Raw genomic sequence first — 16,717 nt, forward strand, 5'->3', positions numbered from 1 at the left:
CCAAAATCAATGTTATGGCTAAATGCTTTTTATTTGATTTTATAAGATCTATAATGGATATAATACTTGTATCAACGATGAATAGTTACCAATTTAGTATTGATGAGTGTTTTGTTAATACAATGGTGTTTAAAAAATTGCAAAGTGAAAATTGAGTTTTTAATCATGAAGAAACAAATTTTATGGACGGAAATGATGAAGAAAGGTTAGAGGCGTAAGATAGCTGCAAAGCTTTTGGAAATAATTTAAAAAAAAAATTAGTTGGTAATGATTAGAGGTGTGCACGAGTCAAGTTGGGCCGAGTTCAACTAAAAATTTAGGCATGTTTGCAAAGCCCTAGCATGGCTCAAAAAATGGGCTTAAAATTTTGCCCAAACCCAACCCGGATAAAAATGTTAAAATCCGGGCTCGACCCGGTCCACCCATATTATTTTTATATTATTTTAATATAATTTTAAAATATATATAATACATCAAAAATATCAAAAACATCAAAATAAATATTTACCAACAAATTGAAATAAATTTTAAAAAATATGTATACTTAAATAACAAAATTAACAAGCTGTCTTTAAAATAACAACAAAATAAGTTTTATACAATATTCAAACAATAACAACAAAATAGTAGCGATATAATAGTAAAATGGTAGCAAAATAGAGAGAAAATAACAAGAAAATAATATGTTAAAAACAAAATTTTTCTATCTTTTAGTGAATTCGGGCCGGACCGAGCCAGGGCCAAAATGCCTTATTTGAGGCTCGGCCCATTTTTTAAACAAGTCTTATTTTTTTGTCAAAGCCCATTTTTAGGCCAATATTTTTGCCTAAACTCTCTCACATTTTGGGTGACCAGACCCATAAACAGATCTAGTAATGATATGTAAAAATAATTTTACGTTACATTAAATTATTTAATGGGACCATGACTGATATAGTAAGAAGGACTAATTTAATAATTTCTTTTTAATAATTATTATTTTTTAAAAATAATTTATACATATATTCTTAATTTTAACTCGTAACACCAAATTAATTATAGAGGTAATAATAGATTTGAGTGGTATTTAGCTTTATGGTTTGGTCATATACCTAATTCTCTTCCATGTTTAATTAATGGTCGACATTGTTACAAAGCAATTCTTAATCAAAATTATTTTAAATAATTAGTTTGTACTAATATCAAAATTTTTATTTAATTGATGTTGCAAACCCAATATTCCAAGTACCACATTGGTCTCTTTTATATATAATATGGTTTAAAATTATGCCTTTTGTCCCAATATTAATGACTTTTCTACGTCAAAAAGTAGAAGCATTTAATGTCTATCCACGGCTTCATAAAAGTCGTGAATATTTTTGTTTAATGATTAATTATTTACTATTTTTAAATGATGCCCATAAACATAAATTATTATTATTTTTGATGAATCTGATTAAAATATTAAATTTTTATGTAAATTTTAATTATTATTTTTATATATTTTTAAATTTTTATGAGATAAATGTATACTGTTATAAGAATTATCAAATTAATGCCATTAAAATCTTATTTGTCTACTTACTAAATTTGAAAGGTTGACGATGAAGGTGAGAAGCCCTTTTTTAGTACAAAGGGTAAGGGTATAGGGCGTTTAATTGTACCTAAAATAATTAAAGTAAAACCTATGTCTTTATTATTTATAAAAAATATTATTTTAGTTCTAAACTTTTAATTTAATTTAAATGAGATAAAATCCTTAAAAAAATAGAGATATTTGTGTCTTTGGCTATGAGTGAAAATGGGTCACCCTCACCTCAAAGAACCCACAAAGAAAATGCAAATAAAAGAAGTTTGGAAGAATATCGGTTCCACTTATTGTGTCTGCAGTGTTGGAAAATATAAACATCACATATAAAGGTAATTACATGTTATTATTTACTATCATGATAAGTTACATCACATCCTTACGAAAGAGAGATCCGGTAAAACTTCAAGGAATTTACGAATTCAGGTACGTTTCCACATCTAATTTTGTTCTTAATTTATTCTTGATGATTTGACATGATAGATCCTGGTTTATTAAGTTTTATTTTTAGATTTATTTTACAAATCTAACAAGTGGCATCCGAGTTTTGTCAGAAAAATTGCTTCAATGTTCCTTCACCTAATATATACTGCAAATTATGTCCATGATTTTCTTGTTGCCGCATCCAACTCATTGGCCAAAGAATTGTCATCGTTACATTTTTGTTTCCCTTCTGCATCCCTTTAGAAAAATTTGCCACTCGTTTTGACAAAGATTGGCCTTTCCGAGCATTATAAGCTGGTTTTTTTTTTCTTCTTTTCCTTATCTCTTCCACAATATCTACAACTCTACCAACTTAACTCAGAACCAAAACCGCTGGCCAATTACGTACTGTGGACTTGAGGTCTCTCCCCATTGGTGGTGCTTCCACGAAAATGGAAAGAAAAAAAAGACCAAGGCATCATTACAACCACTCGATTGCCATAAGAATGTCATCAACATATTGCAAGTTTTTCTACCCACCTGGCTCAAACAACCATCATCTACATCTAGAGAATTCAATGAACAATTGTGCACATACAAGAACAGCATAACCCCGCAGCTCCTGCAGACACTAGAAGTGGAACTAGAGTTCTTCCAACTCTTCTTTTATCTGCATTTCCTTTGTGGATACTTTGAGGTGGTGGCCTGGTGGTTGATTGAGGCGATGGTGGCCATTTTCACCCTCTGCGAGAGGCGCAAATGTCCCAAATTTTTTAAGGTTTTATCTCATTTAAATTAAATTAAAAGTTTAGGGACCAAATAATAATTTTTATGAAAAATAAATACATGAATTTTACTTAATTACATGGAAAATAAAAATTAAAAAAATTAAAACTATATATAATATAAGCGTGTCAATTGTAAACTTTTTTTGAATGCCTAATATATATATATATATATATATATATATATATATATATATATATTATAGTTGAATGATTACCTCGTAGTTTATATTATAAAAATAGGTAAATTATACCAGTAGTCACCTAACTATTAACATGTTTCTATTTTGATTACACAACTCTAATTTTTTTATTTAGCCACTAATATTATCGACATTTAATAGTTTAGTTACCTAACTATATTGGCATGATAATAAATTTAGCCCATAATATTTTTAGATTTTATAAATTTAGTCATAATTCTAAGAATTTAAAAATTTAGCCTTCAATTTGACATATTTTGTTTATTTAGTCTATCCCTCAAAGCTGCCCATAAAAACTGTAGAAACAGCATTTTGATAAAATTTGTAAATATCGTAGGATCAAATTTATTATTATGCCTAAAAAGGCACATCAACATTTTGTTAGTGATTTAACGAAAAAGTCACCAAATATCTGATATCGATAATGCTAATAACTAAATAAAAAAAATATGAAATTAAATGACCAAATAAAAATACACTAACAGTTAAGTGAGTATTCATGAAAATTATCCATAAAATTAGTAACTAGATTAGGGATCTAGAATCGTCGTACATGGCATTTGTTAAGCAATTAATATTAGCGCAACTTGTGATTTATTCCACGTCGCATGCATCAAGGAATATACCAGATTTTCCACTCTATAAAAGGTTACTAACAATGCCGCTCATAATCATCACAACCCATCTTCAATCTCGTATAACCAAGTTGGATTAAGTATAATTCAAACAAAAATGGCTAGTCGATCATGTTTGTTTATTTTTCTTCTACTTCTAGCATTTCAATCCACCGTGATTAAGGCCAATACTGTTGCTGTTCTTCCACCTCAGTGCAGACCCGTAGTGGCTGGCACCTTAGCACGGTTTGAATACCTTGTTAACCTCATCATAGGTTATGCAGAATTTTTTCTGCGTTCTTCGACTGGTGCTGGAATCGAGGATATAGCGCCAGGTCTGGTTCAAGGTCCCGTTCCCATCGGAGCCACCGTTGCCAATCTCGATAACGCTACCCGTGCCGCTATTCGGGAATTTGGCTTAGCTCTGGTCGGGAATCTCAGGTTCGATACTTTCATATTTTTCCATAATGCAGCCAATGTTGTAAAAACATTTTTTTTAAATTATTTTTTATTTTTGCAGGGCGATTGTGGATGAGACATTGCTCCGTGCTCCGCTCTCAAGGCCACAGTTGAATTTTACCGCTGGAGTTTTTACCGGTATTCTTAATCTCTCTGGTTTAACTCCTCCATTCAATGTTTACGGAAGCACAACCCAATTTCTTCTGGTCGCCGAACCCCTTACTTCTTCTCTTCTACAATTCTATTTGGCTCAAGTTATCCCTTCGATTGCCGGCAATGATCAACAGCAGGTAACTACGAATCTTGGTATTAAATTTTGGAGGTTTAATTAAAATTTCGCAAATATCACATATCACTGTCTTCATTTTTCTTATTTAGCTGGCAGCTGGAATCGGACTCACTGCCGCAGCACAAGCTGGGTATTTCCGAACACGACTCAACGCCATAGTCAATTCACCGGTGCCACCTTATACGATGACAGTAGCTAATTTCACCAACACTACTGCAACAGCAGTTAACCAACTGGGATTGTGCGGTGTGAAAAACGAAGGTTTGATTGTGCCACTATCACTAGGAGCCGAGAACCGAACTACCACCAACGTCGTACCGGGTGATGTCAATTCCCTATCACCCCGACGTACTGAGAGGGAGGTGTTGAGGATCGTATTTGGAACTCGCAACGCCACCAGGCCCGGTGGAATTTTCCTAAGTTTCAATGGGGCACTTTTTCGACTACTTGTTGCCTTAAGACAAAGCTAAGAGCTTTGGAGCACTAGCCATCACAACAACATCCCATGAAAACTAGCTTAGAGTTTGGAAATAAGACCATGCATGGTATAAAAAAAAACATGCACTAGATAGATAGATATATGCTAGTTCGAACTTCGAACAATCAATAATACAGCATTGGAATTATGTTGTAAGCCTTCCTCCTATGGTGGTTGAGCAAGAATTATGATATTAATATGCATTGTTATAGGTTATTAAAAAGACTTAATCGATTAATATTTTTAATCGAATCAATTTGTGATATGTGCAATTGATTAATATATTATTTCTTATTTAAAAGGTAAAATTGTTTAAAATTAAGGGAAGGTCAAATTCTTCTAGAGTTTGATGGTTCCCCCAACAAGTCATCATTATCTTTGGGTCGGATTAGGTTTTGTCTCCTAACTCCGTCAAGAAATCAAGTTGGAGATGGAGTTTACAAAGCGAGAACTCCTTGTTGGATTGGACTGTATGTGACTCACGGGCCACTTTCTAATTAGGGAATGTACATGTCACGCTCTTGGTAAGAATTTAAACCCTTGCATCTAAGGGCATGAGCCCTGCCAAAAGCACGACATCCACGTCCCCATGGTAGATGGTCTATACATCATGCACGGTCCTATCTAATGAGGTATTCTCGTTTCGTAAATTCACTTTTGACTTGAGCTCTCAATGGAATTAAAAAGCAAAACTTCAACCCAGTCCGAAGACAATATTAACCTACTAAAAGGCCCATCAATTATGAACAAATAACATTTCAAAAACCTTTACAAAAGGAATCCAAGCACCCCTCAAATACGTATAGGGTTGATTTTGAATCGTATAAGAAGGTAAAATTCATCTAAAAATATCATAACTCGAATAACTAGGCTGTAATCAATTCTACTAGCTCACTAGCTAAATTATAACTAATATTCTATCATATTATTATTCTCGCAAACACTAACAATCTTCCATAGATGATTGAGTTATTTTAATGAGATAATCATGTTTAGCGTATATTATATTTATAAAAATTTTGATAACACATAAAATATGTACAATATTAAAATGAAAAAATAGATTAAATTGTGAGTAAAATGAAATTCAAACATGTAAATACATTATATTGAGAATACTAAATGTATTATAATTGTTTATCATGGTGTTGTCATCAATCTTACTTTAGCGTCGAGATGACTTGCGACACCATTTTAATCGACAACCTTATTAATACTAGATTTTATGACACCCACATGTGGGTGAACGAAAATATTTTATATAATTATATATATAATTATTTAAACAAATGATTACGGGTGAAGAGGTAAGAAATTTTTATTTGAATTTGTTGGTATTGTGTTTGATTCTTAAATAATGTTTTTGAGTTACTTTATTTGAAATATTATGTAAAAGTAGGAAATAACAAAAATACCCTTAAAAAAATATTAATTACCCCTTTAAAGTAAGGTATTTTAGTAATTTCATAACTGAATTGATGTCGAGTTGACTCGTGACACCAACTTAGTCAACCATTTCATATATAGTATAGATACACAAATTTGGTGAGAGAAAAGCATTTTATGTTAAAAGTTATTCTTTTTTAATTTACTTAAGAATTATTATTGGTTTAGTGGTAAAGAGTTTATTTATAAATCCATTAAACACATGTGCAATCCCTAAACATGTTAATTTTAGTTATTTTATTTACAAACTAAATAAAAGTATGAAAAGGCAAAAAAGGCCATCAAAATAATAATAGTAGCCATTTAATAAAAGGATATATTAGTAATTTCTTAATCGAGTAGGTACCCAATTAACTTGTGACACCAATTTAGCCAGGGGTTTTACTAATTATTGAATTTGATGCCCTAAGTGTAGTATTTTTGTCTAAACACACTTGTAATTTTTTTCAAGCAGATTGATTAATAAAATTATTCATAAATTACATTAATACTTTGTATATTATCCTCACATGGTTTTTGCACGCAAAGCAAAATGGAAGCAAATGTTGCTCACTGGTTGCCTAATGTTTAACTAATACTAAGCGATATTACGTGGTCGGATCGTAATATGAGAAGACAACTTGTATTAGTAGACGAACCTAAAAATGTCCTTAGTCTAATTGAAAATGAGCAAACCAATTGAAAGACTAAAATGTCGTCTATTAAGTTCAATTAGGGAGATGCTTTGTCTTGGACATTGGAGCGGATGACTCCTAGAAGATAGAGATATAGATGTGATTGACTAGACTGACAATACATCAGGCAGGACCCAAGCAGAAAAAACCTAAATCCATTTATAAATTTATTCACTTATGACGTTCATAGTGTGGAATACCTAAATCCTGAGTGGATGACGGACTATGTATGTGTGACTTATACACTTTGATGCAAGTAAAAGCCTAAGTTCAAATAGATAAGGAACTGAAAGGTGGTGCATTGGGTGTATGAATTTTGCAGTACATAACATCATTCACAATGGTGGACATGGGTAAATGATATCCTTTCATTGGCATTACGTTGTTAATGAAAAGTAAATGTGGTTATGAGTCGTTTGTCTTTGTGATGAATGACTAGATTACTATTTAATAGTAATTGACTTTTCATGAAGAAAAATGTAATATTTACCATGAGATAAAATAGAATCATATTGGTAGAGTGGATATCATCCCAAAAAGATTAAGGACATCCTATGAGGGTAACATACTTATGACAAGGTAATTGGATGATGACTCAGAAGTTGCTTTCATAATGGTATGTTATTAGGGAGAGCTTTGTAACATCCCAAAATCTTATTTTTTTGTTTTGTTAAAATGTGACAAAAACTGTGTATCTGCTTCAGTGGTTAAGTGCCTTGGGAGTGTCTGAGAGGTCTTGGGTTCAAGCCCTATCCTTAGCTTAATTTTGGTATTTTTATGAATAAAGCCCTATCTTTAGTCAATAGGCTTTTATTTAATTGTTGGTAAGCTTATGTCAGAATGGGTCTACTGGTCTGATGGTTAAATGGAGTGTTAGTTTGTTGAAGGTCTTGTGTTTAAATCCCTGAGATGTCAATATTTTTGTTTGGTTGGTAGAGAGTTGTGCCAAAGTTGGATTTTTAATAGTGGAGAGTTTGCTGGAGAAAAATAAGGGGAGTTAGAATAGGGAGTTATCAAAAGTTTCTTTTACTTATCTTTTAGCAAAATTTCGGCAGTCTTTTCCCCTTTCAAACTTTTGACGTTGTTTTGCTGTCTCTTTGTCTCTAATTTTTCCCGGCTTTTGGTTAGGTCGTTCGGTGAATCATCGCTATTGTATTTGTGGATTTTTGTCAACTGGTAAGTGATCTTCTTCAACCTTTTCTCGTGGTTTGGACTCTAGTAGTGATAGTCAATGATGGATTATTGTTGAACTCTATGTTAGGTGAAGATTAGAGTGCTGAGGCTTTCCAATCAGTACGTAAACGTTTGGGATATTTTCGCTTGTCTTAAGGTAAGGGTTAGTCATTTTAAGGAGGTTGCTCATCATTTTTTATTCAGAAAATGTTGGTCTAAGCGATTAATCTAGGGTTTGTTTGGTTAATTTTAGGTATCGGCAGTCTCGAGAATCATTTTAGCATCAACGAGACCAGGTGTGTACCCAAAAATACAGAAAATAGGGTTTAAAAAAAAGCCGAAAACCTTACTGTCAACGTCACACGAGCATGTGGTCGCCCGTGTGGTAGGCCGTGTGATGGGACACGGGTGTATAATCGACAAGGCCAGGCCGTATGTACAAGACACGGCCGTGTGATGGCCAGGTAGGCCGTGTACAACACACGGGCTAGACTGATTTGGGCCGTGTGAGCCACACGGGTTTGTGGGCCCACACGGACGTATAGGATTTTAGGCCAGACCGTGTGATCCACACGGCCAAGGCAAATTTGGTAAGCATTACTTAGACCCCTAATTGTGTAAACTGACTGTTTGATGGATATATATTGAGTGTGATGATAGTATGCATGTATACATTTACTGATATCATGAGATAGCATGTCATGTATTCTATGTTTCATTGGTTGGGGTTAGGTTAATTTTATTTTGAATAAGTGTACTGAAAGGCTCTTAAGCCTAATATATTGGCAGCTCAGCTACAAACTACTATTTTGTGTTGCATTCGGTACTACTTGGGGTGTAGGGATGGGTGGGTTGATTTAATCCCCACATGGAGTGTAGGGTTGGACGGAGATGGTGTGTAGAGGCTGGTTGGGTAGGACTTTGTTATTGAATACTGCATATCATTCGACATCTTGTGACGGGCTAAGTCCCTTGTGCGTCTTGACATCATTATCGACATCGATCTTGAAAGAGGCTTAGGCTCAAGACTATTTTTGACAGTGCACTGTGTTTACTGTTGTTGTTTTCTGTTGGATTACACACTGAGTTTATGTAAACTCACCCCTCTCTGTTAATGTGCACAGGTAATCCCTAGACCTAGACAGATCGTGTGGCGGAGGATTCAATGGTGTCCACAGTTTTTGGACTTTTACGATTTATGATCTATGATTTATGATTTATGGTTTTATTTATCGTGGTTTATTTGGATATAATTTGGGGACTTTTTGGGAATTTTGCTTAACTTTGGTTTTTATTTATTTTTATGGATTTATAACTGCTAGAAGACGTAGGAAAACTCGATTTTCAAAAAGGCAAAGTTTTCTAAACACACGAGATACTCAAAACGGTTTTAAAAGCTTCCGCAATAAATTATGTTTTAAAACAATCGGTTAAATGAGTAAGAATTTTTGGAATTAATAAAGAGATAGGAAAAGTAATTAAACGGAAATTCATTTATCGTAGAAACTTAGTTTTCAAACACCCTATTATGTGATATCGCCAGATTCGGCCATAACGTCTGGGCCGGGTTTGGGGTGTTACAAGCTTAGTCATGATACTATAGTGGAATCACTTCATGACTAAATAAATTTATAATTAATAGCCTTAAATTGAAACTTAATTATAAATCATTTGAGCCCTAATTATATATGTCCAATCGGTCCCTCCACTAACTTGTTGAAACCATAAATGAATTGCGTGTTTGAATCGAAATGAATGGAACAAATAGAAATAGAGAAATAGGAAACATTCAGAAATAATTATGGTTTTCTTCAAAATGGAGAAATGTAATTATTTGGAAATGAATGTGGTTTTCTCAAAATGGAAATGGAAATGGAAGTGGAAATGAAAATGAGAAATGAGAAATGAGAAATGAGAAATGATTCATTTGCAAATGTACATGGATTACTTGGAAATGATCGGAAGAATGAGTTTATGTTTTTGAGCTATTTTAAAGCCCAAAAATAAAAATAATCATTCGGTCATAGTGAACATGTTGAGTGGTGAAATATTAAACATATTTTTTTAAAACTTTTATCTGGAGTAAAATCATCATAATTTTACCTAAGAATTATTTAATATAAATATATTAAATTTTATTTTGGGAAATAGAAAAATAGAATCGGGTTGGATCTACAAAGTACGTGGTCGAAAATTTCGATAAATAATCGTAATTGGACCTAATATGAGAGAGACCCAAAATCCTCTCATGTAACATGAAGGGGGCAACAACCTAACCGCCTCCAAACGTGTGAACATTTAAAGTAAAAATCGTGCAAATAATATATATAATTAAGTGTGGTATCTGTAAACGAACATGTCAAATTGTAATATAGAAGTGTTACAACGGAACACTATTAAGTATTCTGAGGATCGTTATAAAGCCCCAAAAATGGGCCTAGAAAGAATTGGGCCTTAAGTCTGGGATTCGGATAGAAGAAAACCGAATAATTAAGAAGTTTTAAATATTATCGTTTAAGAAAAAAAATATTATCTTGTATGTATGTTTGAAAATTTTATGAAATTTTTATTTATTGTATTATTTGAAATTTTATTATTAGATATATTTATAAAATTATTATTATTGGTAATTAAATAAGTAACGAAGGGCTTATAGTGTGGGGAAAAGTCCGAGGTTCGCCCACAAAATTCTTAAATTTGGCCTCTTAAGGAAATCGGGTAGTAGGCCTTATTAATAAATTAAATGAGTTTTAGCATGAAGGAACGCTTTGCCCAATGAGCTAAGCACGCTAGGAAAGGCATGGGAGGTGCCTGGTTCAAGGCATGGCGTGCGAAATGGTTGTTTTTACAACCAAGAATTTCTGCAAGAAGGCCTTATGAATATTTCGAGAGGAAAGGTGACACAAAAGAGGCACGTGGTCAAGTGGGAAGGAGGCGTTAAGAGTGTGCATGTGGTTAGGAGTTCGAGTCTGGTAAGAAGAATATTTTGTTTTATTTTTAAACAAAATGGGGACTGCAGCAGATAAGTTTTAAGATTAGTTGTGAGCAGATTATGTCATGAGAAGAGCTTGGTCACGATGGCGGCGGCATTCTGAGGATTGAGAGGGCACGAGTTGAATCCAGTCTTGGCGTTATTTTGGTTTGTTTTAGCGGACCAAGACTTCAGCAGGTAAGGTTTAAATTTAATTGCGACTGTCATATATCCAAGAGCAAGCTACGATGCAGTGGCCAGCAGCGTGCCTATGCGTGTGGAAGGCCCAGGTTTGAGCTGTTGAGCACGCGAATGCCCCTTTTTGCTGCATGCGTGTGGGAGAGTAGTAGAGTTGGACCAAAACTCTTCCCAAGCAGGCTAAAGCGGTCAAACAGTGGATAAGGCTGCTAGGTGGTTGGATGAATTTCAAATGCTTAATTTATAGAGCAAAGCAAGGGAATTTGAAATTAGAAAGAATTTTTAATAAGCATTAAGTATCGTATTTGTTCTTTTAATTTTGGCTTTTATGAATTATTCCCTTTTTGTTCATCTTTCCTTCATCGATAATAACCGAACTTATCTTCTTCTACTCTTCTTTTCTTTCTTTTCTTTTATCTCATCTCTTCCTTCTTTAATTTCCTTCAAATCCGAATCTGTACTGTCATCTCCTCTTTTCTATTTTTCTATTTTCTCTTTTTCATTATATTAAAATCCGAAACATCCATACTTTAGTGATTCGAGAATTAATTTTTAGATCTATTTCCTACTTGCGATTAAGATAGATTCACAGTGGATCTAAGATTTGAAAAGTGTTGGAAACGCTTCTGACAAGAACGTCTTTGGTGGTAAGCATTCAGATCTTATTTTTTCTTTATTTAGTAATTCAAGGATAAGCTGAAAACCCCTAAATACTTTAGGGAGGCTATCGATTTTTGCCAAGATTAAAATTAAGTATTTTTCATTCGGTTTTTTTTATATGTGCGCATCGAAGGCTAGCGATCAAGATCTATTTGGAGGCTAGTAAGATCAACAAGGTTAATCGTGGGGGAGATCTTGTTAGCGAATCGTCATAAAACAGGTGTGTAAACGACACCCATTCATAGACTAGATGGGCAAAAGCCGAAAAGCCGGCATTTGTGAACTTGCGAGCGTGCGAGCTCTTGTGAGGTGGTTTGGTTGTTAATTTTGGTAATCGCAAGCAGTATGATTGCAGAGTGTGCAATTTCATGCACTTCGGTATATTTGGGCTTAATGGGCCGAAAATGAGTTAGTGGGCCAACGGGGCCAATTCGGTAAAAACGCTCAGTAAGTGCTTCTGTTAATGTGTTAATGGTTAGAATATGTATGTAAACTCTAGAATAGTAAATTTTATTAAACTACCCCTAAGTATGAAAATTATCGTTTTACCCCTAGGTGCAAAATGACCGTTATACCCCTAGGTTAATTTTGACCGAAATGCATGATATTCGATTATGTTTGTTGTATGCCATGACATGTGTATCATTGCATGGGGTTGGGTTTTGTTATGGAGGAAGAACCTGTTCGGTGGTCGTGCCACATATTACGATATAAGCGACTTTCTTTGCGGATTATAGTTAGTGCATAACCGGTGCTAACACTGTAAGTGTAGGGATGGTGTGGGTGATTTATTCCCCACAGGAAGTGTAAGGATGGACGGAGGCAAGTGCAGGGTTGGATGGGGTTATCATGCATTAATCATATGAGACTGTATTGAAATGGGCCCAACTTTGTTGATATGGGCAAGGCCCAATATATCTCGACTTGTAATAGGGCTACGGCCCAGATTGATACTGATATGGGCTAGGCCCAATATACTCTGATACTGTAAGGGGCTATGGCCCAGATTAATATTGATATGGGCTAAGGCCCAGTTAACACTAAATTCTGAATAGGGCTTAGGCCTAGTAAAGCTTGAACTAATTTGGGCTCGGTTGGGATACTTTACACATGAGTTTCCAAACTCACCCCTTTCCTTAACCTTGCAGTGAGCCTTGAAGTGGGGGCTTGGAGCCGAGGGATTCAGAGTGGCCACGGTGATCGCTTTTGGGCTTTTGAAATAAGTGATTGGTTTTCTTAAGTTTACTTTATTTATTATTTATTTTGGGTTGTAATAAGGCCATTTTAACTTTATTTTCTTCTCTTTTCTGGGATTATTTTATTTTAGTAACTTTAAACTGGTTGATAATAATTCAAATGGGCTAGACTTAGGGCGCGTTTTCAAAATGATACTCGTTTTCAAATAACACAACATCACGATTAATTGGTTTATCAAAGATATCCACTCAAATAAATTTCAACTCGTTATAACCAAGTGTGGCAATGGTTGTGGGCATGTCTAGGATTGGATCCAATCGAAGAGCTTAGTACTTAAGCAGCCTTCATGGCTCACCTCCTCTGTTATGGATACTTACCTGGTGCCCAGCTTCCATTCACTTTGTTAGCTTAACAAAAGTCGATTTTTAAAACACTAAAAACGAAACATGGATTTTAAATTTCAATGTGGCACGTCGAATTCAGCCATAACATATGGGCTGGGTTTGGGGTGTTACAATCGTACCCAAGGGATTGAAAATTGGAGAAATTTATTATTAAATTAATTACAGAAAATAAGTACTAATCCAATAGATTTACAAGTTAGGAGTGTGAATCCAAATTAAAAGATTAATAAAACTAATTAAATTAGTTAACTGAAAATAACCTAATGGAATTTCCTATTCCTAGTGTTAACGATGTGAGCTTCAGCCTATGTTCGATTAACTGGTAGAAGATTAACTTGCTTCAATGGCTGTAATGTAACAGCCTATTTTTTAGTCAAATCAGAACAGTAGTTTCGGGACCACAAATTCGAGGTCAAAATATTTACTTTATTAATTTATTAATTTTACAGCATGATAGTATGTATTTGTGAAATTTTCATTAAGAAATTTAGCATTTGGTTGCTCAATTTTATAAAAAGGACTAAATCGCGTAAGATGAAAAAGTGTTGTTCTAATAGATTAAAGTATCTATTAGCTATGGATTATATAAGTGAAAGTCCTTATGTTGTTATTAAACCATTATTATAGGTAATTTAATGATTTAAACCAAGGTTAATTTAGTAAATTATGTATTAATGATAAAATAAATAAAATCAAAAATATGTATCATCTTTTAGTTTCTTCCTCAACCGAAAATTAGGGCTAGAGAAATCCATTTCCATTCTTTTCATTTGGCTAAGTTATTTTGGGCAATTAAGTACGATTTTTGTTTCGTTTTTTATGATTTCTATGTTTTTGAGATTGTTGCTTCGTATTCTAGCTAGCCCGTACCTTAAATTTTGAGACTGTTAAAGACTTATCATGTTTCCATTATTGAATGCTTGAGTAATTTGATGACTTATGATAGATTTGGAAGGTTTAATGTTAGATTAATAGCTTTTGTAAAGTGATTTTTGACAAAAATGTCAAAAAGGGATTAAATTGAGAAAACGTGAAATGTGGTGGTTAAAAGTGTGAATAAATTGAAAATATAGGCTGCTAGTAACATGTATTAAATTCGACTAAGCATGGGTTTGTACTAAATTGCATGAATTTGCAATTTTATGTGATAAGGACTAAATTGTAAAAATGTGAAAAGAATAAGGGCATATGCGTAAATTTGCCAAAATATGAATTAAAGGCTAAATTGAATAAGTTGAATACTGAATAAGCTGATTTTGATAATATATAGATCAAGATAAGTTGAAATCGAGTTTAGATCGGGGAAAAGGAAAGATTGACGAATAGTAGATAGTTTCCATCCGAGCAACTAGAAGTAAGTTCGTATAATTAGAATTGAACTTTTAAATACTTGTAAATATTTGAAATGAATGTATAGAATTGATATACTTGAAATATGAATGCCTTATTGATATAAACTGATGATTACCAAGCTCCGTTTGAACCGTATGAATTCGTAGGATACAAGTGACATGTCACTAGGGTTACCGTATGGTTGAGATCCTGCATGTGTTGCAGTCTCACCGTAGCTCGTATGAGCTTACTGGTATATCAGCTCGTAAGATCTTACTGTTCTTAGCTCGTATGATCTTACTAATTTAGCTCGTCAAAGCTTACCGTTTCAGCTCAATAGAGCCTACTGTCCATCAGCTAAGGAGGAGCTTATTGTTCATAGCTCGAAAGAGAGAAAAATGATAATGAGTTGACAGATTATTGATGTATATGTGCTGTATATCACCGAAGTATCCTTCGAGATTCTAATAGGTTCAACGGGCATAAAATTTGTGATATGGTAAAGTACTGTTTATACGATTAAAAGTAAAATGTTACAAGTGATGTACATGATATATGTGAATTTGATATGATTCAATGAATTGAGTATTTATGTGACTAACTTGTGATAAATGCTTGTGATTAGGCATTTGATAATTGAATTGAATACACCTTATTTATTGCCTTGATTATGTATAAATGGTAAGTTTAATTCTGAATTATACGGGCTTACTAAGCTATAAAGCTTACTCTGTTTCTTTTCCATGTTTTATAGAGGTTCGATAGCTTACTCGTTTCGAATAAGTCTGAGTTACGCATCACACTATATAGTTTCTGATTAGTACTTTTGAACTTATGGATATATGTAAATATGGCATGTATAAGCTCGTTATAAAGATGATAGTATGGTTACTTGAGTAGTGATTTTGGTACATTTTGTGGTATAAGTTAAAGCCATGTGATTTGGCTTAATTTGGTATAATGTTTAGGTTGTGTATAAGTGTTTAATTATGGTATGTTTTGACAAGTAGTGGATGGAATGAAAATATGCAAATGATGTCTTGATATGTAGTTGTCATTTGAATGGAAAATGTATGATGTTAATTAGGTATTTGAATGCTATGTTGATTTGATATAATATGTGTATGAATTATTATGGAATGGCTGCCTATTGGGTTATAAAATGTTGTCATTTATGCTTGTACATGCATGTGAAAATAGGGTGACAAAATGGCTTTGCAAATAGCTTATTTTTGTCCATACGGGTAGAGACACGGGCGTGTGTCTCGGCCTTGTGTGACCCACGATCTTGTTACATGGCCGTGTGTCCCTTGGTGTTGATATTAAATGAAGTCAGTATGCTCTACACGATCTCACACATGGGCGTGTGACCGGCTGTGTAGTACAAGTCAGTATACCCCTAATTGGCACACGGCCTAGCACACGGGCGTATGACTTGGCCGTGTTGCATAAGTCAATATACGCTATAGGTTTGGCACGGCCTAAGGCACGGCCTAGCACACGGGCGCGTGTGGTCACTTTGAGGGGCACACAGGCTAGAGACACGGGCGTGTAGTTGGCCGTGTGACCCAAGTCAGTATACTCTCCAGTTTTCACACAGCCTGACATACGGGCATGTCCTTGGCCGTGTGATGTATGTCAGTATGTATGCCCTATTTCCACACGGTCTAAGGCACGGGCGTGTCTATTAACTGTGTGAGGCATACAGCCTGTTCACACGTGCATGTGACCCTGAAATGTTGAAATTTTTTTAAGTTTTCCAAAATTTTTATATGTTATCGATTTAGTCCTGAACCACTTCTAAAACATGTTTAAGGCCTCGTAGGCTATAATAAGGGACAAAT

The 16,717-nt window shown here is 34.1% G+C and overlaps 1 protein-coding gene across 1 annotated transcript; it reads left to right on the top strand.

Annotated features, from left to right (window-relative positions):
* Positions 1–3,653: 3,653 nt before the first annotated feature.
* On the top strand, positions 3,654–5,126 carry LOC108477742 (ferritin-like catalase Nec2). Its single transcript, XM_017780242.2, has 3 exons — positions 3,654–4,033; positions 4,113–4,341; positions 4,430–5,126. The coding sequence occupies exons 1-3, from the start codon at positions 3,711–3,713 to the stop codon at positions 4,808–4,810; spliced, it is 933 nt and encodes a 310-aa protein (XP_017635731.1). The 5' UTR covers positions 3,654–3,710; the 3' UTR covers positions 4,811–5,126.
* Positions 5,127–16,717: the final 11,591 nt, after the last annotated feature.

Source organism: Gossypium arboreum, chromosome 12 (assembly GCF_025698485.1).
Source record: "Gossypium arboreum isolate Shixiya-1 chromosome 12, ASM2569848v2, whole genome shotgun sequence".
Classification (NCBI taxonomy): Eukaryota; Viridiplantae; Streptophyta; class Magnoliopsida; order Malvales; family Malvaceae; genus Gossypium; species Gossypium arboreum.

Excerpts from the sequence above, each read along its gene's own strand:
- LOC108477742 (XM_017780242.2), top strand. The coding sequence starts at position 3,711 with ATGGCTAGTCGATCATGTTTGTTTATTTTTCTTCTACTTCTAGCATTT. Across the intron at positions 4,034-4,112 it reads GCTCTGGTCGGGAATCTCAG|GGCGATTGTGGATGAGACAT; the intron begins GTTCGATACTTT and ends TTATTTTTGCAG. Across the intron at positions 4,342-4,429 it reads CCGGCAATGATCAACAGCAG|CTGGCAGCTGGAATCGGACT; the intron begins GTAACTACGAAT and ends TTTCTTATTTAG.